This window comes from Mauremys mutica, chromosome 2 (genome assembly GCF_020497125.1).
Source record: "Mauremys mutica isolate MM-2020 ecotype Southern chromosome 2, ASM2049712v1, whole genome shotgun sequence".
Taxonomy (NCBI): Eukaryota; Metazoa; Chordata; order Testudines; family Geoemydidae; genus Mauremys; species Mauremys mutica.
The window spans coordinates 244060648-244087646 of NC_059073.1; the positions used below are offsets into that span (position 1 = coordinate 244060648).

The window sequence follows — 26999 nt, forward strand, 5'->3', positions numbered from 1 at the left end:
GTAAAGGCGCTCCAGACCTTTCAGGAACTGCGCTGTCATGGGATGGGCAAAGACTGACCTGCCGTGAAACGGAGGATGGAAAGCTGAAATGGCTGCCAAGTGCACCGTGACGGAGGACAGCGACAGGCTCTGGAGCTTAATGTGCAGCAAATAGTCCGGAATGCCATACTGGGGCTATGAAGATGACTGTTACTCTGCCTTGCTTCATCTTGAGCAGGATTCTGTGAATTAACGTCACTGGCGGGAAGGCGTACATCAGCGCTCCTGACCACGGAATCAGGAAGGCACCCGACAGGGAGCCCTTGTCCCTGCCCAGCACTGAACAGAACACGTTGCACTTCCTGTTCTGTCTGGATGCAAACAGGTCCATGGTGGGAGATCCCCACCTGTGGAAAACTAGGCTGACAACCTCTGGATGGAGCAACCATTCGTGGCAAGACAAGATGGTTCTGCTGAGTCGATCCGTGAGGACATTCTTGGCTCCAGCAGGTGGGCAGCAACCAAATGAATGGCATGCCGCACACAAAAGTCCCAGAGGCTGAGCGCTTCCTGACAGAGGGCTGAAGACCTGATGCTGCCCTGCCTGTTGATGTAGTACATTGTGGCAGTACTGTCCATCAGGACCTGCACCACTTTGCCTGCCAGCTGGGGCAAGAAAGCCTGGCACACCAGGCGAACCGCCCTGAACTCCCTGACATTGATATGAAAAGCTAGGTTGTGTTGCAGCCAACGGCCCTGGGTGTTGAGGTCACCCAGATGGGCCTCCCAACCCAGATCCGACACGTCCGAGATCAAGGTGAGCGAGGGCGATGGGGTTGCGAAGGGAACTCCCTGCAGCACTGACTTGGCATCCCTCCACCAGCCCAGAGAGTAGAGGATGTGGCTCGGCACTGTGAGCACTTGATCCAGAGAGTGCCTGCTTGGAACATAGACCGAGGACAGCCACGTTTGCGGGGGCCTTAGATGAAGCCGGGCGTGACTTACCACACAGGTGCACGCGGCCATATGGCTCATCAGAAACAGGCACATTTAGGCTCTTTATGTGGCCAAACAAGTCTGACACAGCTTGAAAGCGTGCTTCTGGTAGTAAGGCCCTGGCCTGCATGGAGTTGAGAACCGCTCTGATGAACTCTATGCCTTGAATGGGTGTTAACGTGGATTTTTCTGTGTTTATTAGGAGACCCTGATTGCTACAGGTGGAGTGCACCAGATCGAGGCTGCTCTGGACCTGCTCCGGAGACCTGTCCTTGATGAGCTGATCATTTAGACAGGGGGAGATTTGGACCCCTTGATGCCTCAGGTAAGCCGCCACCAGCGCCATGCATTTCGTGAACACCCTGGGGACTGAAGACAGGCCGAAGGGTAGCACTGTAAACTGGAAGTGGTGCCCCACCACTATGAAAGGCAGGAAACGTCTGTGTCCTGGGAATATGGAGACATGAATGTAAGCATCCTTCAAGTTGAGAGTGGTGTACCATTCCCTCAGATCCAGGGAAGGGATGATGGAGGCCAGAGATACCATTCGGAACTTCAACTTCATGAGCAACTTGTTGAGGCCCTGCAGGTTCAGAATGGGTCTGAGTCCCACTTCTGCCTTCAGGAAGTAGCGGGAGTAGAATCCTCTTCCTTGCATATCCTAAGGAACCTCCTCCATGGCCCCCAGGTGTAGGAGGTTCTTGACCTCCTGAATGAGGAGTTGCTCATGAGAAGTGTCCCTAAAGAGGGACAGGGAAGTGTGGGGGCAGGAAGGAGGGGTGGACAAAAACTGAAGGGTGTAGCCCCGAACCACTATGTTCGAGACCCAACAGTCCAACATAACCATAACCAGGCCGAACAGTAGTGGAAAAGGCAGTTGAGGAAAGAGCACAAAGGATCCGGACAGTTGGCTGGTGCATCGCTCCCAAGCACACCCTCAAAATGAGTGCTTCTGCCCCACCGGTGCTTAGAATCATAGAATCTCAGGGTTGGAAGGGACCTCAGGAGGTCATCTAGTCCAACCCCCTGCTCAAAGCAGGACCAAACCCAACTAAATCATCCCAGCCAGGGCTTTGTCAAGCCTGACCTTAAAAACCTCCAAGGAAGGAGATTCCATCACTTCCCTAGGTAACCCATTCCAGTTCTTCACCATCCTACTAGTGAAAAAGTTTTTCCTAATGTCCAACCTAAACCTCCCGCTCTGCAGCTTGAGACCATTACTCCTTGTTCTGTCATCTTCTACCACTGAGAACAGTCTAGATCCATCCTCTTTGGAACCCCCTTTCAGGTAGTTGAAAGCAGCTATCAAATCCCCCCTCATTCTTCTCTTCTGCAGGCTAAACAATCCCAGTTCCCTCAGCCTCTCCTCATAAGTCATGTGCTCCAGCCCCCTAATCATTTTTGTTGCCCTCCGCTGGACTCTCTCCAATTTATCCACATCCTTCTTGTAGTGTGGGAACCAAAACTGGACACAGTACTCCAAATGAGGCCTCACCAGTGCTGAATAGAGGGGAATGATCACATCCCTCGATCTGCTGGAAATGCCCCTACTTATACAACCCAAAATGCCATTAGCCTTCTTGGCAACTATGAGTCAACAGTGTGCCCTTTTCAGCTTTTCGTCCACTGTAACCCCTAGATCCCTTTCTGCAGAACTGCTGCCCAGCCATTCGGTCCCTAGTCTATAGCAGTGCATGGGATTCTTCCGTCCTAAGTGCAGGACTCTGCACTTGTCCTTGTTGAACCTCATCATATTTCTTTTGGCCCAATCCTCTAATTTGTCTAGGTCCCTCTGTATCCTATCCCTACCCTCCAGCGTATCAACCACTCCTCCCAGTTTAGTGTCATCTGCAAACTTGCTAAGGGTGCAGTCCACACCATCCTCCAGATCGTTAATGAAGATATTGAACAAAACCGGCCCCAGAACCGACCCTTGGGGCACTCCACTTGATACCGGCTGCCAACTAGACATGGAACCATTGATCACTACCCGTTGAGCCCGACCATCTAGCCAGTTTTCTATCCACCTTACCGTCCATTCATCCAGCCCATACTTCTTTAACTTGCTGGCAAGAATACTGTGGGAGACTGTATCAAAAGCTTTGCTAAAGTCCAGAAATAGCACATCCACTGCTTTCCCCTCATCCACAGAGCCGGTTATCTCATCATAGAAGGCAATTAGATTAGTCAGGCATGATTTGCCCTTGGTGAATCCATGCTGACTGTTCCTGATCACTTTCCCCTCCTTTAAGTGGTTCAGAATTGACTCCTTGAGGACCTGTTCCATGATTTTTCCAGGGACTGAGGTGAGACTGACTGGCCTGTAGTTCCCTGGATCTTCTTTCTTCCCTTTTTTAAAGACGGGCACTACATTAGCTTTTTTCCAGTCATCTGGGACCTCCCCCGATCGCCATGATTTTTCAAAGATAATGGCCAATGGCTCTGCAATCTCATCGGCCAACCATTAGCGGGCAAGGAGTGGGCGTAAGGCCCGAGCGGTGTCCTTTGCCCAAAGACCCTTGGTCGGGCTTGGTTGGTGCCACCTTCTTAGTCTTTTTCTTTGGCACTGGCGACAGGGATTGCCGGAGATGTGCTACACACTGAAGTTGAAGTGCTGGGTGCCGGTTCAGGCCAGGATGGCTCTGAAGCTGGGTGCAGGGCAACCTGCATCAGGAGGGCCTCGAGATGGTGTCCCGCAGATGAAAGTTCTAGCAGATGCAATAGTGCTCCTTTATACGGGTTTCCCCAGGGCACTGTAGACAACTCTCGTGAGGATCACTAACAAGCATAGGCCTGTTACAGGAAGATCAGGGCTTGAAACCCGGAGACCCACTGGGACACTAGGTAACTAACACTTAACAGGTACTTAAGAACTAACAAACAACAATTAAACTATTTACAGGTAAAGCACAAGGCTAAGCTAGATGAGAAACCGCTAATCACTTGCAAAGCAAGGGGCAGATGTGCTCCCGCTGACCACCACGGGTGGTAAGAAGGAACTGAGAGGGCGGAGGGCCGGTGGCACCTGATATACTGCACTATGAGCGCAGCACTCCAGAGGGTGCCACAGCCAGCCCTCCAGGTACTGCTAAGGCAAAAGTCTCTGATGGCCACGCACGTGAGATTGCACACACCTACAATGGAATCGACATGAGCAAGCACTCAAAGAAGAACTATAATTATAAAGGTAGATAATGTAATCACCTTTTATTAGGACAATAAAATCATTATACAAAACCTTGTATATTATAACTTCACTTTTTATTGAATCAATAAGTACCACATAATCTATTTATCCAATTTTTTTCTAGGGCCAATACACTTAAACACTCGCTCTCTACGAAAAGTTAAAATGTATTTATCTGCATTAACATTCATACTATAGTGATTATTTAAATTGGATTTAAACAGATGAATAGCAAAGGGAATAAATTAAATTTCCTTTATTACTTTATAAAGTCTGATTTCTCCACTGAAGGGAAGGAGACTGCATTATTGTCTTCTTGGCAAATGCTGAAACATGCAATCCTATTTCACTGCTGTAATCCTTACAGGAAACTTTGTTGTGACATACCAAAAATTGGATTTAGTGGTTGAGTGAGAGATTGAAAATGCTTGTGGCTAAAGTCTGCTATTCATCCATAGGTCAGACAGAGTGCAGCAAACAATGCCAGATTCCTTACACTGTTCCTGCCTAATGGACTTATATTCAGCCCTAAAGGACCACCTCTTTATTGCGGGAGAAAAAGCTCTAGAATTCATAAGTATTTATTGGCTGTTGAAATATATGCAGGGTATTATGTGTAAATTATATACGATAAAACAAGACAACAGACTGAAATTGGAAAAGAAAGAAAACATTAAGCCTTTTAATTCAGCTAACATGATCTTGTTAGACACAATGTAGAATAAAAGATTACAGAAAAATATGGTATGCTAAAAATAAAGACATCTCTTAATATGGATAGCAACATAGCTTTTTTTCAATAGTTTCTTTAAACTGCTTTGCAAGAAAAAATTATTTGTTAAGTAACTAAACAAAGCCACAAGGAGTCCCCATAAGACAACTTTCTCAGTACCTATCATATTTATCATTTTCTCATTCAAATATAATTAAAATTGGCTATGTTTAAAATAGTGCAATAAATCAGACTTAATTGTTAAATATTAATTTTAAGAATGAGTTTTTATAAATTAAAAATGAAAATCAGTCTCAGTGATAAACATCTTGTTTGGTATATTTTAAAATGTGAAGTCATCCTTAACATAAGTACAGTAAATATCGGTGGTCACGGTAGCTTGTAAATTCAATTTTATTTTTTTAAAACATTTCATCTTACATCAAAATATCTAAAAATTAACACACTTTACAGAAAATTAAATAATGTTGAATTAATTTTCATGGTAAATTATTCAGCAAGCATAGCATTTTATCTGTGTAGTTTGGCCAGCTAGGCCAAATACACATTTGGAGTTTCAAAAAGTGCCCTTTTGAAAAAACACTGAAAAAATAGCAGGAAGAGCATTTTAACTAATGTTATAAAGAAACCCTTTTGGTTTAAGAGGTGACAGGAATTCAATATCAATTATAATTCACTCCAGTAGTGACCATTGTATTTAAGTGGTATTCAAGAAAGACTGCTTGATGTCCAAACTATAGTTGACAGCTAATTTCCAATGTCCATCTTTGTATCTTCCTGAGGAAGAATGATTTGATTAACTCCCAGCAAAGCAGAGTATTTTATTTTTCCAATTGTAAAAGGACACCAGGAACTTGAAAATCGTATTTCTGCCTAAAAAATTTTATATCTACTTTAAAAACAAAAAGGAGCCTGGTGGCATTTTAAAGACTAACAGATTTATTTGGGCATAAGATTTTGAGGGTAAAAAACCCACTTCATCTGAAGAAGAGGGGTTTTTTTACCCATGAAAGCTTATGCCCAAATAAATCTTAGTCTTTAAGATGCCACCGGACTCCTCGTTGTTTTTGTGGATACAGACGAACACAGCTACTCCTCTGATACTTGGTACCATATCTACTTTAGTTATAAATAACTGTACACCTAGGAAAGATTATTAGGAGCTAAAGAAGTTAGTAGAAAAAAGATCCTCTATTTTTTCTGTTTGTTAACTTTGAGTGTTTGATAGCATTTTCTTTATAGTCCATTTCCCTATGTAATCAGTTATTCAGTCACTTTATCTCTTCCCAAAAATACCCTAATAAGCAACAACAGGTAGCAGAAAAGCTTATGAAATTTAACTGATTTTTTAAAAAGCTCTTATTTTAATGATGCCCTATCAGAAAATTGATATTTTTTAAATTAGTAACTTTACAAAAAATCAAGATGACGACAGTGTCTCTTTAAAGCATCCAGAGGGTTTTCGCAACCATGCCAACACTAAAGAAAGTAGTGTTCAGGAAAATGTTAATAAACTAAACCAAACCCAACAAAAAAATCCTATGTTGGTTAGCATTAATATAACAATGTTTTAGAAGTGAGAATTTTAAGTTCAAACAAATTTAGAATGTTATACCTTACAAATATCCTTCATGCTAACGTAATAATGTCCCTCACAATTGATTTACATTGGAAAAAACAAAAATAAAAAATGTAGACTTTCAAATCTTTTATAAATACATTTTTAAATGAATTTACTATTAACCATGCCTTCACAGATTAAGGTTTACATTATTAAAATATTAAAATATCTGACTGCTTATAATGGGGCAAAGAATGATATGGCATTTTAACTTAATACTTTGGGCTTATATATTTGGGGGTCACCACCATAATATAAGAAGAAAATATTTAAGAGGAATAATAAACTCCCCTTTATGAGCCAATGAACACAATTTCCATTTTGCATTTTTCTCTCCTTCAGTTAAAGCCAAGATGAAATCCTTGCAGTGTAACCTTTAACTGTGTATAATTAAATGTCTGTTTCCCAATGCAGATCTATGCAAAGTGTTCAAACACAAACTCAAGATGAGAAACTATGCAATGATTTGCTTAAAAAGGCTATGCAAAACCAGAACTCCTCCTCTGAGTTTTCACAGAATGAATTAACTTACTTTAGAGGAAGTAGAATCACACTCTTGACAAATCCATCCATAGCCTGTCTGTTTTGGAGATTTTTTCAAAGGAGGTTCCAGACAACCAAAATGGTAGCAGAGCCTGCATTCATCACACCTGCAGGAGAAACAGGTATATTGTGTTTCTTCATAAATAAAATCAAGCCACTCTATAAGCACTTTGGGATAGTTCACCCCATGGAAAACTTACCCCCAAATCTCTGAATCATTAGTTGGATTAAAACAGACATTTTCAGGAAGGGTGATTTACATGTACACTCACACATTTCAAGTATGTTTCTATTTAATTTGGAATATTCTCATGCAGCAGGCAGCTATGTATTTTCTGTATATTTACAATTTGCAGAATTTAGTACACTTTCCAGCTAACAGAACTTTTTGCATTATGGATCTCCCATAATGTCTCCCAACATATTTAGTAATTCAAACATGTTTACAAGTGCATGCATGATTTTTTAAATAGTGACTTTGTAACCAATAAATACAATCTGCACAAAATATTCAATAATGTGAGATTCTTTTAGTATGAATTTGAAAAGGTCATTCAGTTAAAACATTTTGCTGTCATCTTTCATTTATAACAGACAAAAAGTGTACCCTGTACACATCATAATTCTAAGTTTATCAACAAGCTTTTTTATAATGTTTTGTGCCAGGTACACCCCATAGACAACAGTCTGAAACATCTAACATAACTATTCTTTTTTCAGACATTCTTAGTCTTACTGCCACTGAAGAAGCATTTCCTATACTGCAGTGCTTAATGAAGGGAGTCTTACATCAGACAGTACAACAATATGCTCAAAAAGAAAAAAGAATTTAACAGCAAATAATGGAGATTCATACATCTTATTGAAGTGGTTGTCTTCATCACTTTTTTGCATACACCCTATGATCTTTTGTTCAAAAGGGAAAGCTTTTTGAAAACTAATTTTGTCAGATTATTTTTATTTATTCCATTTAAATAATGTTTGAATTAAAGCCTCATAAGCCAGGAAATCCACAAATAAGAAGCCAGCAAAGCAAATTTAAGAAACCCCCAAACTGCAGCAAGGTGAAGATGCAGAATTATTTTTTTAAAACATAAAAGGCACAGTACACAAAGCACATAATAAAAAGAGGATTAAACAAAAGGAATGCACTAAAATATTTGAAAGGAAAACTTCATATAAAAATATAACCAGTTTGGGATAGTATTTGGTTAACCTAAACAAGTATTTTTCTAGCATTACTGCAGAGGGTGCACATTCTGGAATTGTCTCCTTTTTTATGTAGTCATATAGAGCATGATCACTGGTACAGGTGAAATCTCTGTTCCTCCAAGATCCTTTATTAGTAATGCCTTTTTAAGTATTGCCTACTTCCATATGGACACTCGGCACTAACGAGAGTTTTCACAGAATCATAGAATCTCAGGGTTGGAAGGGACCTCAGGAGGTCATCTAGTCCAACCCCCTGTTCAAAGCAGGACCAAACCCAACTAAATCATCCCAGCCAGGGCTTTGTCAAGCCTGACCTTAAAAACCTCTAAGGAAGGAGATTCCACTACCTCCCTAGGTAACCCATTCCAGTTCTTCACCACCCTACTAGTGAAAAAGTTTTTCCTAATATCCAACCTAAACCTCCCTCTCTGCAACTTGAGACCATTACTCCTTGTTCTGTCATCTTCTACCACTGAGAACAGTCTAGGTCCATCCTCTTTGGAACCCCCTTTCAGGTAGTTGAAAGCAGCTATCAAATCCCCCCATTCTTCTCTTCTGCAGACTAAACAATCCCAGTTCCCTCAGCCTCTCCTCATAAGTCATGTGCTCCAGCCCCCTAATCATTTTTGTTGCCCTCCGCTGGACTCTCTCCAATTTATCCACATCCTTCTTGTAGTGTGGGGCCCAAAACTGGACACAGTACTCCAAATGAGGCCTCACCAGTGCTGAATAGAGGGGAATGATCACATCCCTTGATCTGCTGGAAATGCCCCTACTTATACAACCCAAAATGCCATTAGCCTTCTTGGCAACAAGGGCACACTGTTGACTCATATTCAGCTTTTTGTCCACCATAACCCCTAGGTCCTTTTCTGCAGAACTGCTGCCCAGCCATTCGGTCCCTAGTCTGTAGCAGTGCATGGGATTCTTCCGTCCTAAGTGCAGGACTCTGCACTTGTCCTTGTTGAACCTCATCATATTTCTTTTGGCCCAATCCTCTAATTTGTCTAGGTCCCTCTGTATCCTATCCCTACCCTCCAGCGTATCAACCACTCCTCCCAGTTTAGTGTCATCTGCAAACTTGCTAAGGGTGCAGTCCACACCATCCTCCAGATCGTTAATGAAGATATTGAACAAAACCGGCCCCAGCACCGAAAACCACTGAGCTATCCCATCCCCCTGCTTAAGGAATGCAAGACTGGGCCCAAAAGTTATTTTTACATTGGCATACATCATAATGAAAACTGTACCCTGCATAGCACTTGTTATGTTAAAGTGTATCTTTGCCTGATTGTAGTATAAGCCCTATGACTACAAAAGAAAATATAAACTTAACAGGGCTTTTAAAATCAATTCCATAATAAAAGATATTAAGAGCAGTGTAATTATAACCATGTTGTCACCATTTTTTTAAGTCAATGGATAGATAATTATTAGTAGCATAACTAGAAATATAAACAGTTAAAAAAATCTTGCAAAGGCATATTACTAAATAAATAAATAAATAGAAGGGGGGCAGGATTGTTAATGAGGAAAGATGGGAATATAAGAGCCTGGACTCCTGAATCCTTTTCCTGGCTTTGCAAATGATTTGTGTGACCTTTGATAAGTCACTTAACCTCCTTGTGCCTCAGTTTCTGCATTTGAAAAGAAGTGTACTATTCCTAATCTATTTCACAGAAATGTCTTGAAGTTTATCTTGGAAACCCTTACACTTGTGAGCAGTGCCAACACACAAGTATTCTAACTGAACTCCTCCTTTCTGTCAAACATTTAGAGATCTTCCAATATGTAAATTATATTTTATCAGACTTATTTTCAACTAATTCAATAAACACATTTCAAAAGTACTCTATTGGATCCTAAAATCTACAAATGTCAGAATATTAGTCATTTCAGCACAACCTACACAGATTCTGTTGGCAGACTGTTTGTAATAGCACAGCATAATGGGAGACTAGTTGTAACAGAAATGTTCTATTTAAAAGAAAACAATCTTTCCTTTTCAAAATCATGCTTTAAAATCTCTAATTTGGACAGAGGGAAAACATCTTTCATCCAGAATGCCCAGTATTTTGATTTTACTTTAAGCCATGTTTCAAAAGTCATTCAGTAAATCTACATAAGTTGGGTTGAAATGACTATAACATTATGAGAAACGATACAGGTTGCATGATCCTAAAGCCAAGTTTTGTTCTTGTATTCAATTGAATTTTCTTTTCAAATCAATTTATTTTGTCTGTAAAAAACAATATTCTCATGTTTTTCTTGTGTATGTATATAGTAAATTAAAAACTTCAATATAAAAAAGTTTCCAGCGACTAAGTGTTTGTTTTTTTATTTAAATATATATAAAAAACTAGTGAGAGCATGTGGATAATAAAATCATCCTCCTATACCACACACCGTTCAAATGTGAAAGTATCATGTGATGCATATTTACAAAACGATTACCATAAATTGTGAAACATTGCTTTTATATTGTTTTTTATAAAAAATATATTCTGGTACAGTAGAACCTAAATTTGATATTTTAAAAATATGAATATAAAAGAGCTCCCTTAGTGAAAAAAGCATAGTAAAATGATAAATGTACTGTGCAATGATAGGTAAATTAAAATAAATTTAGCTGTTTAAAAAAAGATGATCTTCTAGGCACAAAACTGTGATTATCCCAATATCCTTTCCATTGATTCCAATGGGAATTTGACCATTGACTTCTATAGAAGCTGGACTAGACTCTACCAATGTTAATATGGTGAGATGGTAGGATACAGAATACATTTCTGCCACCTTTCTGATAAAATAAAAGATCTACTAATTAGAATATTTTACTACTGGACCATCTGCCTGGCAGCACTGTTGTGTGATACATTTTTTGGTGATTGAGCTTCAAATTCTTGGAGAAAAAGGGACAGCTCACACACATTTCAACTCTGTAAAGAATACACTTGTTCCTCCTTGATGAATTATAGTCTAGCATTGGCACCAGCACTGGAGGAAACCTGGTCAGTTATCATATGCCTGTCAGTTAGCTTACAAAGACAACTGGCAAAATGAGTATTAAGGTCTGCAATATGAACTATATACTATGGTCTAGGGTCCTAGTCAAATGAGGAGTTGGAAAACATACTGTCAGATCCAGAAACAGAACCTAAACAAACTATAACATGACTTTAAAACTTTTTTAAAAGCATCTCAGTGGTCTAAGAGTTGTACCCAGAACGTTGTGAAAACAAAAAATGGAGATCCTTTAAGGGTAGGCTAAAAAACAAGCTCCTGATGTTAAAACTGTTGGTTGTGAAAGATGACAAGTTAATAGTCCCGGAACTTTGCAGTAGTCGTGTTCACAGAACAGGTGAAGCATAGAAACCAACAGTGCACGCTTCCCTACACTCCCCGGACAAATGTGCCTCAGACATGATCTTGTGAGAACTCTTCTAGAGGTGACTAGATAGTTATGTACTTGGCTTCTCTGCTAGGGTTATAAACAAGCTGGCTAGCACATGCTGCTTTCTATATATGTATAATATTGGTTTAGCTATGTATATTCTCCATAGTTTAGACCGGGGTGTCCAACCTATGGCCCACCAGAGCATGTCATAAGGTCCAGGGCATTCTTCAACACAATATATTAATGATTGATTCATTAGCGTTTTGTCATCTTTACATCATTTTAGTTTACACAAGTGTGTAAATAGATAACACTGTACTTAGAAACAACCTATATAAACACATACGAAACAAGCTAAACTTAAAATATAAATCAATACAGGTGACTTCAAATCTTATTAAAATATACAGAAATCTATTTGGTTCACACAAGCTTGTGCCTAGGTTTATGTGGCCCTCCTTGTAATAAGGTTGGGCACTGCTAAGTTTAGACAAAATATTAACCATGTGCATCAACGATCAAATTTTCTAAAATGGGCACCCAAATTTTCATCCCCCACTATTTGAGGATAATTTACTGGCCATTATATGCCAAAGTACGTGATCTACGGGTGCAATTAAGTACAAAGGTGTCTCAGGGTCTAAGAGTTGTACCCAGAACGTTGTGAAAACAAAAAATGGAGATCCTTTAAGGGTAGGCTAAAAAACAAGCTCCTGATGTTAAAAAAGCTTTAACTGATATGGTGCTGCATATTATTGTCAATGCCTTTAACAAGATTCAAATCATGTTACATAACAAAATTAGGAAGTGCTTTGTTTTCCATTCCGAAAAGGAAGGCAGGTAATTAATTTTCTAATTTTACATGGAGAAAATACGGTAGATAAACTGAGGAAGGAAGGTGAAAATTTGTAGTAGTTAGATTAATAAGTTAAATAATAAAGGAAATGGTAACAATTGAAAGGAAATATTGTTCATGTGTAAAAAATATAGAATGGAGGTCAAGAATCTCCTCACAGCAAGAGGTTGATTAGACAGTTCCATACCTGAAACACGTATGCTTTGTTCTTTATTAAAGTGATCTCCATCTGCTCATGCCCTTGGAATTTTTTGAGCAGTATAGCCTGCTGTGTTCAAGCTCCACATAACTCTGTATTTTTCCTCTTCATAATTAACTAATTATGCTCTAATCAATAGTGTAGATCCTGATTTTACAATGTAAATCAGATAAATGAGATAATGGCTGGGGGTCAATCTCATTTTATTTACAAAGCTCAGCACGCACATCCAATTTCATTACATCGCATCTACCTGCACAGGAGGGAATCTTATCAGCTGGCCTGCAGAAGTCTTAGAGTGAGTAGTAGGGAAAAAGACCTGTGCTTTTACAAAGGAACAGTGGATGCAAGGCATACCCATTACAGACACATTTGTAAGTCACCACAGTTAATATCATATAAATTTACAAAGAGCTGACTCAGGCAGAGTAAGAAAACCTATTTTGCATTCATAAGTCAGCAGTGCCCATCTATAGCTGTAAAAGTAATTACCTACAAGTCCCTGAAACACAACATTAATAAGCTAATCTTTAAATTCAACTTCACGTATATGCTTCAGAGACTACAGAAAATCTCTCTTACTTAAAAGCACACACCACTGCAGATTTTCAACAATGTCATGCAAAAGGGTACCACGTTAAAAAAAAAAATCACAATTAACTTTAGACATTATATATATATAAAATTTTCATCTCTGAGGGTAAATCTATTTTATGGGAGGATATACAACATTGCTAGAGCACGAGACAAATCTTTTGTGTTAGAGGGGGCCTATCATACAGTTGTTTCTCAGGCAAAATTCCAATAGATTCAGTCTAGAATTTTACAAACAATAAACTGTCAAATAAATGACCAGCCTGAGCTGTACTTTCACTCCACCACCCATCAGTTCAGAACTACAACACTCCTGCAATTCCAACACCAGGGGTGTATTTAACTGTCACACTATGCTACCTGGGTTTCCCTCTGCATTGAATTATTCTGGCCCCATCTCCTAATTAGGTGTTCCTAATACTACATACACTGTGAAGGACAAACCTCCTTCCTCACACACTAGGCTCTCCGGCTTGCTGACTCAATGTTTATCCTTAAATCCATGCCTGCCCAACACTGCTAGACCTCTCCTGAGTAGAGGCTCAAATGTGAACATGTGTACTACGTTTGTGATGTGCACAGAGACTAAACTAAAACTCACAGTTTTTCACTTATCTAAAGCTGAAGTTGAACTCAGGATCCAGAGGTGAAAGGATAGTACCTTCTAGATTGCACTATCAAGACGTATGTTTTCATTTTCCTTATCCAAAAATGGACTCGGAGAAAAAATAAAATACTTTCGTCATGCAATACTCATTGGACATTCTGCTCTTTAGACAACCATCCCCCAGGCATCTACTGAAAAATGTGGAAATATTTTCAGTGCCCGCATTCCATAATCATTATATTGCATAATCATGCAACCCTACTTCATGGGTTCCAATGAAAGTTACTTTCGTTTTGATGTGATCTGTAGGTTTGGGTAACATGCCCTTCTTTAAATTAATACAAATTATGGGTCAAACAAAAAAAGAAGAAAAAAAGAAAAGAAAAGATAGATTACATAACTCCAACTGAAAGTATATAGGCCATATCCTCAGCATCCCTTGGCCTCCTTTGTAGTGGTCAGGCAGAAACCTGCCCCAATTAGGCAGCTGGGTATTGCCCTGGTTTAGAGTAATCCCTGAATGGTGTAAAACTAGCACAGCTAGCTTTACATCACCTGCCCCTCTCCCGCTACTGTCCCAGTGTAAAGGAAATGTGGTGTCCAAAGTGCCTTGAAGTCTAACCTGTACACCCATCCTCACCCACACACACCAAACATATCACCATGGATTGCTAAAGGCTCTGAACTTTTGGCAGTAATTTCAATTTAAGATGAAAAAGGTATACATAACTTTCTGTCTACACAGTATTTCAAACTATCACAACACACTTAAGGTATCTATTTTGGTTCTTTTTAAGGTGCCTATCACAATGGTGTTTAAGAGCTATACAACTGTCAATTATCTATACCATATAGGAGTAAATAGAAAACAAGCCTACATCTATCACGCATTTGTATAGTCAATTCCACTTAAAAAAAAAAGTTGTGTTTATAACTACGCATTTTAAAACTATACATCTAGAGGCAAAGAAAAATCATGCATTGACTACCTTCACACAATTTTGGAAAGATATATTTTGTATATTTATAATGTAAGACTTCCTAAACGGTCAGGGACACAAAAATCTTGTCTGCTCTATGAAATAAATGAACTCAAAGAAACTATTAAAAAGAATTTACAAATTAAAATGTAGAAATATTAGCAGAAAACCTGCTTCAACATAAATGCAAGTTAATAGCATCCTTCTAGGGCAGAAGTGTGTGTTCACTTTTGTTATGAGGCAGCTGTGGTAAATCATAAACTGTGCAACACACTATGGGTTCCCAAAACAAATTATATAGGGAATTCCATAAGTACATGCACACACAAGGGGACTTAAATGCATAGATACAGTGTATGTCTCTCTCTACGAGCGTGTGTGTCTCAAACATACTGGGGTTATAAACTGTATATAATATATACCTACTGTATATGACCTGCTTTTATATTATTTTTAATCTAGATTGAGTAGTTCTATACAGACAGGGTGCTAGAAAGATACATACTACATATTTTACCTTCTGGAAGACAGAGGAAAGGGTGGTTGTATTTTTGTTTGTTTTCTATCCCTTAAAATTAGACTCTGGAAACTCTTGTTTGTTACAGACAAACTATGAGCAGGTACTGTACTAAATTACTTCTCCTGGTCCTAACCTGTAACATCCACACTACTGAAATGCCCAGACTTCTGGAGGAGTTCAAACTACTGTAATCAATTGTACTCAATTGCCTGGTGGTTGTGAACTACTGTAAGTGCCCATTAAGGATTAGAAGATCACCACTGAACATTTCAAGATATGAAATATACAATATTTTACCTGGGTTTCCAGAGAGGAAAGGCAAATGAAATAATTCACTACATGAGAGAGAGTTGTACACCCTACCAAAATAAAGCCCCCACACAACACAGCTGACAAGAAAAGTCATTATTCTAATGTTTTCATGTTTGCTAATCACCAATACTTTCGTCATTCCACGTGAGACTGTAGCATATATTTCAGTTAAGGTCAGTGTTTGCTAGCTATAAAATGGTGGTAGTAAATAATGCTTAACAGAACAGTCACTTCATAAACATGTACCTGAGTATCTATAGTACTGACGATGCTGGACCAGTGGAGGATGATTGGTTTAATAGAGTACTGAATATGCATTTTGGGGGGGAGGGGCATCAATGGAAAAACACAGACAAAATTTACCGTCTCAGATTAAGAAATTTAAGTAATCTACTATTAAACAAATGAAAATTTAAGGTAGCAAAAATTAAAACCGGGAAGTGGCACTCACTGTCACATTATGTCTTCAGAGAGAATAAAAGAATGCTGTACTAGAAACTGGAGATGGTAACACAAAGGCTAATTATTGACCATATGTCACAGTACATTTGGTTTTCTAGTAAGATAATGTTAAAAAAAAGTCATTAGTAATTCCTAGCCAGACATTAAGTATGGCCTGCATCATACACAATGAATTTTTTTTCTATTAACATAATGGCTGGATGTAATTTTCTCTAGTCACCTGTGTTTCTGAATTCTCCAAGAGTTGAATCTAAACTCCCTCCTCTCTTATCTAAAATGGCCTTCTGACTTGAAAACTGGACTCCCGAAATACACATTTCTTCACTTGGGAGGAGCTTTGTGTGTGCCTTATGGCTAAAGAACATTTATAAAATGTTAAAAAGAAAATCCTCTTTTGACTTTTTTTTTTCAAAACAGTACAACTTGTTAGACACATCAAGTTAATTTTATTGAACATAATATCCAAACATCAGATGCCCTAATAAGATATGACTTTTAAATTAGTATACACCAATTTGTATTTTTCTCCTATCGCTTAATACAGAATGTATCTTTTTTCTTTTATGTTTAAAATTTATTTTCAACTAAAAATATACCTTGATAGATGACAAAAAACCCCACCAGAGATCAAGAAGTTCCAAGATATGTCGCAAAGTTACAAGTATGGTTACACTTGAACAGAGTTTTTTCCCCAAGCAAGTTCAAGATGAAACAATGGAGATGTCTATATACTGCTGCTGGAGATTTAAGAACTTGATCAGCATAGTTTGTAGACCAAAATATTATGTCTGTATCTATCTGGAGGTACATGGACGTAGATGAAGATCTTTCAGATGGTAAGCTGTGTGATCAGTTCTTCATTCATCCCCAACTTATATAGCAGTTTCATATTTAAATTGAAAAAAACTAAATCAAAAACCAAAACATACCTTGACCTGAACACCACAGCAAAATTAATCCAAATAAGACAATGTTCAAATTTTCCCGTTTGTCTCAGCAGTGATCCAGAAAGCATGGATACATTTCTGTTCACTTGAACATTTGAAAGCGGAAACAATTAGTTCATGCTAATAAACACAAAATCAATTCTTCTGCAGCAAGGCTATTATTTCAAAATGAGAAAGTGTCAAGTGTTTTACAGGTCTGTTATTGCCACTGTACTGAAATAATCCTTTTACATAAACTTCTATCGTATCCCACAACACAGTATTTATATAGGAATATTCTTATTAAACTGCATATTAGTAGAGCAGCAGACTGATGGCAAAGCGTTGCTTTTTTAAAAAGAAATCAATACCACCACAGAGGAACACACAGTATTTAAGTCCCATAGGTTTCTGTCACTCTTCAATGAATCCAAGCACTGTATATCATCATTTGTCAAGGAAGCACAGGGGAACAAGACATTACTTAACAGGACAATTCTGACACAACATTTATCTGGTATTTTCCAACAATGGATATATCAAATGTTCCTGATTAGTGCAAAAAATGCAGGCAAATTAACTGCCTTGTCAGTCCAAGTAACAAACCAATCAATTACATTCTAGCCAAACCTGACAAGCAAACTCAACTTTTTGTCACGATAAGCTTATGAAAAAGACAAGATAGCTGTTCTCCTTTACTTTATGTACTCTATTGAGAGTTTTCCACATTTTAAAATCACATTTCTAAAAGAGGTTTCCAGGATTGCCTCCGAGGATGAGCTGTGGTAGAGTTGTGTCTCATGAAGGGTATCTACACAGTAAAGTGATAAGAAAAGAATATTAACATTTAAGATCATAGCAGCTCTGCTCTGTGTCTTATGAAACATTTTAAAACCACAATAGATTTAAATAATATGTATGGTCAGATCCAAATAGATGGTTTAAGAGTAATGTCATACACATAAGTCTTTTTCTTTTCTAAGAGTCCAAACTTCAAACTGACTTGGGTTAAGTGTAGCATCCTTTTTTATTCTTTCCTCAGTGCAGTTCAAAAAGAAGAGAAGACTGCATAGGTTTTTGATCATAAAAGCAATGGCTTAGTTAAGACAGACAAACATGAACATGCAAGATAGCATTATCCTCATAGGTGGAACTCTAAGCAATAATACATGACACAGTGTGCAGATAAACCAGATGCTTACACTTCTTGGGTGCACGGTTGAAGCTGCATGTTTGTTTTATAGAAAAAGTATCAGAAAATAGGCTTATTTACTTAATTTTTACTAAACATCCACTCTCAAGACAGAACAAACCCTTTCTTTAAAAAATAATTGCTTTCTATTCGGAATTTGAGGTACTTAAAGTACTTTTAGTATCTCTTTTAAAAAATACAGTTTACATTATAAGTAATTAAGTGGAAAATGAGTAAAAAATGCGATTGTGTCAAAGAAAAATTACCACTTAAAGAAACATAACAGGAATTGTGTTGCAGTTTTCTAGCACCAATGTTCATTTAATGTTGGATTTAGGGGTCCATTCCTTTGAAGAGCAGGGGAGTAACATATGCAAATCCACTTCACTCTTCCCTTCTCCGTTCATCTTGATGAACTGAGACATGGTTAGATCCTTAAATTAGCTGCACTGAGCCACAATGGTTTTACTATTTAATGAATTAAGTTTTAATAACGAGTCTGCACATCATACAGTACTGATGTAAAGCCAAACCAAGGCCACTAAAGGAGTACTCTAAAGTCTAAAGGATCTGCGGAGCAGGTCCAGGAAGCCTATGAAGAAAGTATATTTTAAATGTTTTTTTTTTAAAAATCTATGTACACTGTTAAAAGGGTGAAAGATATAAATAGCGTATGCCTAGGAATAGCAAGACAGCAATTCTGCAACATAATGAATGTTTGTTACATATACATTAACAAAGAAAACTATTCCATTTAAAAACAAGCTTTATGCTGCCTACTCTCTAATTTAATATTTACAGTATTTCCAAAATTGGGCTATGTCAACATTTCTTTCACATCAAAAAGCCTCCACCTAATTTACTACAGGCTATTTAAGGAAACAACGGCTACTTATACATATAAGCAGCTCAAGCAACAATTGATTCATGTAAATGGAAGACAAAAAAATATAACAGAGCAAACATACTAATGAGAACTCACGTTATCCACAAATAGCAATTGATTATCAACGTTACTGATTTGTAGAAACTCACAAAACATTTCTTCTGTTCATTATTATTAAAACTCTTGTCCACGGCTTATGAGAAACAGGGTGGATAAAAATCAACAATTAAAAATAATAAAAACCAGCTTATTTTTGTTTAAATCAGATTTTAATATAAATTAAATGCAGATTAATTTTTAAAATAAACCTATTTAAAATTAAATTTTAAAAGTGACAACCTATCTTAAGGGATAAGATTATTATAATCTATTAAAATCATTTATATTAAATACAAAAAAAATATTAAGCAGTATGTTGCTGCCAAGTTTTAAAGAAAATCAGACCATTGATTTGGTGGAAGAACTAGAGTTGATGCTACTGCTTTCAAAAGCTGTCTTAGCACTCAGCATCTGCAGGTGCAGACAGAATATTTTATTAATTTCAGTTTATTCAACTAGTTCAGTTCGATGACTAATTCATTCAAAAGTTAAGAAACCAATTGGGAGTTGAAAAAGCAGAAAAGCTTGTTTCTCCTCTTCCAATTTATGAGCAAACACTGTGTGTGTGGGGTAAAATCTACTAGTTCTAAAATCTTGAAAGAGACAGTGACCAGAAACAATCAGTTCAATAAACTAACTACAGATAATACTCCCTTTGTTTAATATATCAGTTAGCTTTAAATGGAAAACATGTTTTGATAAATATTTTTTCTTATGTATCCAGCACATTTAAGTTAGTTTAATTTTTAAAAAATGTTAAAATTCTGTTTTTGTGCATTTTAAGTAGCATTTGAATTTATATCCAGCTAGAGACTGACACAAATCACAAATAAAAATTAATAATAATCTATTACTAAGAAATGTATCATTCACCATTTTCTAACAAGAAAAAACATCAATATTAAGAATCTGAATAAATGTAAGCTAAGGTTTATCACTGCTTTAATAGGTATAGATAGCAAAAAAAGGCACCAGATTTAGCGTAAAAAGCTATATTTAGCAGCAAATCAACCAATTTTAATGATTGCTCACCAATGAGAATCATCCTTTCTTTAGGAAAATAATTCAAAAGTACAAATGCAAAACATGATTAAAAAAGATGATTTAAATCCAGGTTCCTGCTTGCTGATTTAAATTATGATTAAAACAACCCTGATACCGAGTGATGTGATGACTCTTCTTTGCCTTTCCCCTTTCCATTTCATCTATCCCCAACCCTTACTGATCCAAACAACTAGTTCTTTTCTCTTGTCCCCTCACTGGCTTCCTCTCACTTACTACATCAACTTCAAATCCTTGTCTTCCACTTCAAGGGCCCTACTTAATCTAGCCACCCTATACATTTCCATCTACTCCTTGTTGAGATTATCAACGATGACTGGTGGATTTAGCCACAGAACTCACATTTCCATCTGTGCCTGGAGAAGTGAGGACTTGCTAGGCAGGAGAATCTGAAATGGAAATACGAGTTTCCCACACTTTCCAGTCAGTGGATGAGGCAACAGCAGGCCAGAAGAGCAGTGTGGGGTTTTTTTGTTTTTGGTTTTTTTTGGGGGGGGGGGGGGGAAGATGCGGAAGAGGGAGGAGAGGTATTATAGCCAGGGAGGTTCCCTATATACCTCTGTTCCTTTAAAGGAACCTGTTGACTTGCCCCACCCTCCATGGCAGAAAGGAAAAAGCTGAATCCCTGTCTCTCTCTCCTTCCTGTCCAGCGAAAAAGGGAAGAAAGAAACAAACTGTCACCACACAGACACACACCCCTGTCCATATCAGCTCCCTCTTCCCCTAATCAGGTAAAAAATATGTAGTTTTTGTGTAAAATCTCTTGAAATTACCTTGAATCTTCTCAAATACAGGAAATTGAATTGACTGGGATATTGTCAGATTTTTCCAGGGAAAGCACCCCCGACCCTTTTTATTAGTTCTTTTGCTGATAGCTTGTATAGACAAGAGGAAGGGGGGAGTGCAAACTGAGTGGGGCGATAGTGAGTGATACTGATAGTGGGAATCTCTTGTTTTTAAGAGGTGTAGAATTTTGTTAGAGAGGACGTTTTTGGGCATTAGCTAGATTCCAATGATACACATACTTTCAAACTTAACTTTTTTCAACAAAACCTTTAAATGAACATCCAAAATTTAAGCTGGGTCTGTGCATGAGGTCCATAGAAGGTGCACTCTACTCTGACAGATCTTATGAGGTCCATTAAAGCTTGAAGCTACCCTTTTGTAAATCCTGACAAGTCCCTACATGTGTTTGGTGTTGTGGGGGAAATTATACATGGATAGGATATGATAGTAGTTGGCAGTGGAAGGGAATAGGATGGGGTTGCCTTCAACCACAATGAACATTTTAAGTGAAATTCGAAATCTAGAACTCACCATCTAGAGTTCATCATGAACAACTAAAATGTTTTAAAAGGTACTAGATACTAAGTGGTGCTGAAAACTATGTGAACTAATATGTTTTAAAAACTCACTTTTTTCTCCACTCTAGACAAGGTAATGGAGGTGATGAGTACCCACAATCCCCAGTTAAGTCAGTGGGTGTTGCCAGAGCTCAGACCTTCTAAAAATCAAGAATCTTACTAATTACAGATGCTCCCCAACTTATGCAAGTGTTCTGTTCTGGAACACCTTGCATAACTCGAATTTTGCCTAAGTCGGAAACACATCTCCGACCATTACGAACCCCCCCACAAAACACAAAACAAAAACCCCTCCTATTTCTAGCTTAAGGAACTTTTCCATAAGCTTGGATTTGCGTACATTGGGTTTATGTAACTCGTGGAGCGTCTGTAATTAAACAAAAAAACCAATGGTATGGAATGTGTCTCCTAAACCTAGAGAGTGTTAATTAATTACAAATATTTCCAGAATGGTTACAGAATACATATATAGTGATCAGTCTGAACAAAACACAAAAAGAAAAGAAAACTACAACAAAAATCAATATTCACAGTAGCAACAAATACAAATCATAACATCTCAGGTACAGATGGAAACTAAATTTTAGCCACTCTCGGGTGGTAATGGTTAGTAAATACTAACCTTTTAAAGGTGGTCAACGTATTCCCACATTTAATAAATATGCTAACTGAGGCAAACCAATACAATAGTCTATCGATTTATAGGATTATGTGTTTCAAAAACTGTACTATTCCACTTTAGAATAAGTACACTGTACTTCAAGAATTATTTTAAAATTTAAAAACGAAGTCACAGAACCACATATAAGAATAAAATAAAATATAGATATCAGACCATGGAAATGAATTCCTTCAATGTAAGAAGTATAGTTTTTCTTCATTCTGCAATATCTTTGTGAACAAAAGCTTCTGAGGACCAATGGAAAGAAATTCAGTCAATACACTCAATACTCTACATGAAACCCAGCTTTCTCTTTTTAAGAGACTGCATTTACAGAACTTGTCACAACAAGGTCCTTGATGTTATCGAAGCAATTTTAAGATACTTTAATCATTGGCAAAACTGAGTAACCTGACAAGAGAAATTTGGGCCAGAAAGATTTCAGTCACTTGAAAGGAAGGTTATTGACTGATGTAATTTCATTTGGATGTGACTGAATCCAATTGATTCGGTTTTTGCTATGCATATCTCCCTTCTGCAGCTGTCTCTGTCTATCTGATTCAATGTGCAATTGCAGGGAGTGCCTATCCATTTTCACTGAAAGCAAAACCACTTCCACCTGCTATTATTTAGAATGAGTACACTATGAGAGCATCTTCAAGTTTAATCTCACTATATTCGCTATAAAGAAAAGTATGTTCATCTGAATAGTTGCCCATGAATTTAACCAAATTTGGTGACTGTTGGTGTATTTACGCTAGTTAAAATTACAAGCAGCCAGAGCATAAGCAATTTTTCATTAGTATCTCATCAAGACTCCAAGTTAGGGTTTGTATAGTATGAGGCAATAAGATAATATGAAATTAATTCTCAACCCTGATTGCACAATATCAAACACCAAATGTGTCCATGCATAGTCACAGCTGAGTACTTTGAATATATTAAAATAAAAACAAAAACACAAAAACTGGGCGTGGAGGGTAGTTGTAGGCAGCAAGTTACCAAATATTCAATAAACACAAATAAATTATCTAAGTATGAAATTAAATATCCCATTACAAACTCTGTTTTTACAATAGCTTCAAATAATTAAGGAGGTGTTGGCAGAGGCTCTGCAGTTAAGGTTATGTTACAACACGATACAATCCATTTCACATTTTAGGGGCAAATCATGGCCAGGCTTTTATAGCAATGCAAGATGGAAGTGAGATGAAAGACATCCCTTTAGTCTGGCTTTCTACATCACAAGGTAGCAGAACTGGAGATAAAGCAGATTTTGCACAGCTGTTGCTCCCCATTCCCATGTGCAGGTAGATATGAGAAGACAAAGAGTGGACAGAGCCTTGGTTACACTCTCCCAAGATGCAGCCACTGCAATGAAGTTAGCAGTCTATTGAATGCAAACTTTGGAAGCTATAAGCCTGTCACCCCTCTTGGGGAAACAGAGAGGATATGGCGATTCATCACCTCACGCCGGGATGGCTCTAACTAGCTCTGGGTGGATCCATAGTCACAATATATTCCTTAATGACTGAATTTTCTCCAAAATTTGGTATAACAACTTTTTAGAAAACAACTGAATTTTCAATGTAATTTTTTAAACTTTATTACCTTTTACAGAGCAAACATTTAAAAATTGTGGCAACATCTCTGATACTAAATTCTTTTGTTAATTTAAAACTAGGGCTGTCGATTAATCAGAGTTAACTCATGCAATTAAAGCAAAAAAATTAATCACGATTTTAAAAAAACTGCAACAAATTGCAGTTTTAATCTCACTGTTAAACAATAGAATACCATTTATTTAAATATTTTTGGATGTTTTCTACATTTTCAAATATATTGATTTCAATTACAACACAGAATACAGAGTATACAGTGCTCACTTTATATTAATATTTTATTACAATATTTGCACTGTAAAAAAAATCGAGAAATAGTATTTTTCAATTCACCTAATACAAGTCCTGTAGTACAAGTACTTTATCATGAAAGATTACTTTGAGTTAATCGTGATTAATCGATAGCCCTAGTATTTTTCAATTCACCTCATACAAGTGCTTCCATGCTGATGACGCTCATTAAAAAAATAATGCATTGTAAACAAGAAGCGGGCAGCATTATCTCCGGCACATGTAAACAAGCTTTTCTGTCTCAGTGATTGGCTGAACAAGAAGTAGGACTGAGTGGACTTGCAGGCTCTTAAAATTTTTACATTGTTTTATTTTTGAATGCAGTCTTTTTTGTACACAATTCTACATCTGTAAATTCAACTTTCATGATAAAGAGATTGCACTACAGTACTTGTATTAAGTGAACTGAAAAATACAATTTTTTTGTTTTTGGCAGTGCAAATATCTGTAATCATAAATAAAGTGAGCACTGTACACTTTGTATTCTGTGTTGTAATTGAAATCAATATATTTGAAAATGTTGAAAACATCCAAAAACATTTAAATAAATGGTATTCTGTTTCTGTTACAGAGCTGCAATATCCTATGTTCTAACAACTTGGGCTTAAACTCTCTTCCCGTCCTAGCCTTTGTAGTAATAACTCATGGAGGGGAGACCTGAAGCCTAAGTTGTCATATATTCAATTTGTAGGTGTGTTCCAAAGGGAGCTGTACTCCCTCTGACTAACCTTCAGTGATCTGTCACGGTCTCACAGAATGAAAGTGGGTCTTCAGGTATCCTGGGCCCAGGCCATTTAGAACCTTGAAAATGTGGAACAAAATTCAGGGTGATACTCTCTCAGTAATTCATGTTGCTCAGTAGGCAAATTTTTGTACCAGTTGCAGTTGTTTCAGGGCTGATACTTTCAAGTCTAAATAAATTCCATTGTAATAATCCATTTGAAGGTAACAAAGGCATGTCTGATTGAAGTCATAATAATCATGATAATGACCATCAACAGCACAGAAGGGGTCCAATCTGGTAGCCAAAGGTGATGGAACCCATTTCTTTCAAATACAACTAAACAAGAACTAATTGTCAAACACCTGCAAACTACTGTGATAATTTGTACATAAGTCTTCAACTGCTGGAGACAGCACACTATGACAGTAAAGTCTTCAAACTGTTTTCCTCTGCCTACAAGCATAATCTCTATTTTATTATAGCTCGGTGACAGTAATGTTCCTGCAGGTTGCAAACAACAGAGCTGTGCAATATCTGCATATTGTTGACAATTGAACCCATGACCTTCCAAGGCAATGGGTGCTGGATACACTGGAACAAGTGACTTGTTTCGTTGTCTCACATTTTCTTTTAGCAGCTTCATGGGAATCTCACATTACATCCACTCAGGTAGTCCTAAAGAGGCAGCAGCTAGTGCTGTCTAAGAGCACAGAAAGCAGATTGTTCTGACAGTGGTTTCTGATGGCATTGAATGATTAATTACTACAGTACAGACCCTAAAGGCAAGTTCCAATTTGCTGCTTTGAAAGGATTTGTCCATGTAACAAACTCTATATTCATACTGGTATAGTAACTGGTTACCTGGAAAAAATGAATAGTTCCATGACCTGCTAGTATTTAGGAGTTGAAGAGAACAAGGAGCACCTTCTGCAGATTGAAAGTGCTTGCTACGGGCTGCTTACCTCTTCACGTATATTAGGTGGGAGAGGATAAAGCTCCTGTCCCAATCCTGTCATAGTCTCTCTTTTTTTCCATCTTTTTAAATCCATTCCCCATGCTGAAGACAGAAATTAACTGACCTGTAAGAACCTGATATACGCTAATAGTAATGTTACCAGTTTGATTAAAAATATATCTATAACCTGCTGGCAAGCAGAACATATCTAAATTGTTTTAACACAGTAGGAGAATGCTAGCAAAAACAATTATAATCTACCAAGATGACACCAGATGGCTACAGTATGACTTTCTGAGCTGAGTGAAATAATTTCTTTTAAAAGAACTTATGTCACCATCCATATGACAGACAAAGCAATTGTATGGAAGTGTACATTATAAGACTTTTTATTTAATAAAGGATTTCTGATTACTATGAATGTTTTTCTGCCACTCTGATATCTTAAATTATCACTAGAAAACTATTATAAAATACACACATGTATGTATGTGCACCCACGTAAAATGTCAAACAAATACAATGTGTTCACACAATACAATGAAACCTGCATTAAAAGGAAATACACTGGTAGCTATAAACCTTATAAATTAAGTACCTTCAACAGTAGTCTATAATTTATAGGATTTCATCAGCTACCCAATATTTCCTATTTACACAATTCCACTGCATTAGAGTATGGGACTTGTGTATATAATAAACGCATCTTTTCAGGAAGCTTATTCCTTTGGAACACACCTACAAATTGAATATATGACAACTTAGGCTTCAGGTCCCCCCTCCATGAGTTATTACTACAAAGGCTAGGACGGGAAGAGAGTTTAAGCCCAAGTTGTTAGAACATAGGATATTGCAGCTCTGTAACAGAAACAGAATACCATTTATTTAAATATTTACATAATGTGATCAAATCAATCAAATAAAATGCACCCATAGATTGATTTGAAGCAGTGGAATTTAGCAACTCGAGGCATCCTCCCAAGATACTGACTCTACCATGTGCAATTTTTCTCAATTTATAT

The 26999-nt window shown here is 37.4% G+C and overlaps 1 protein-coding gene across 8 annotated transcripts in view; it reads right to left on the minus strand.

Annotated features, from left to right (window-relative positions):
* Positions 1-26999, minus strand: part of PHF14 (PHD finger protein 14) — a 286241-nt gene that overhangs the window by 85442 nt on the left and 173800 nt on the right. For 6 of the 8 annotated variants that reach the window (XM_045005266.1, XM_045005262.1, XM_045005263.1 and 3 more), the window contains exon 17: positions 7049-7166. In XM_045005266.1, coding sequence (XP_044861201.1) covers positions 7049-7166 — 118 coding nt within the window. Of the gene's footprint in view, positions 1-5408; positions 5673-7048; positions 7167-16676; positions 17933-26999 lie in introns of those variants that run through there. The other 2 variants (XM_045005268.1, XM_045005269.1) reach the window with 2 other exon arrangements.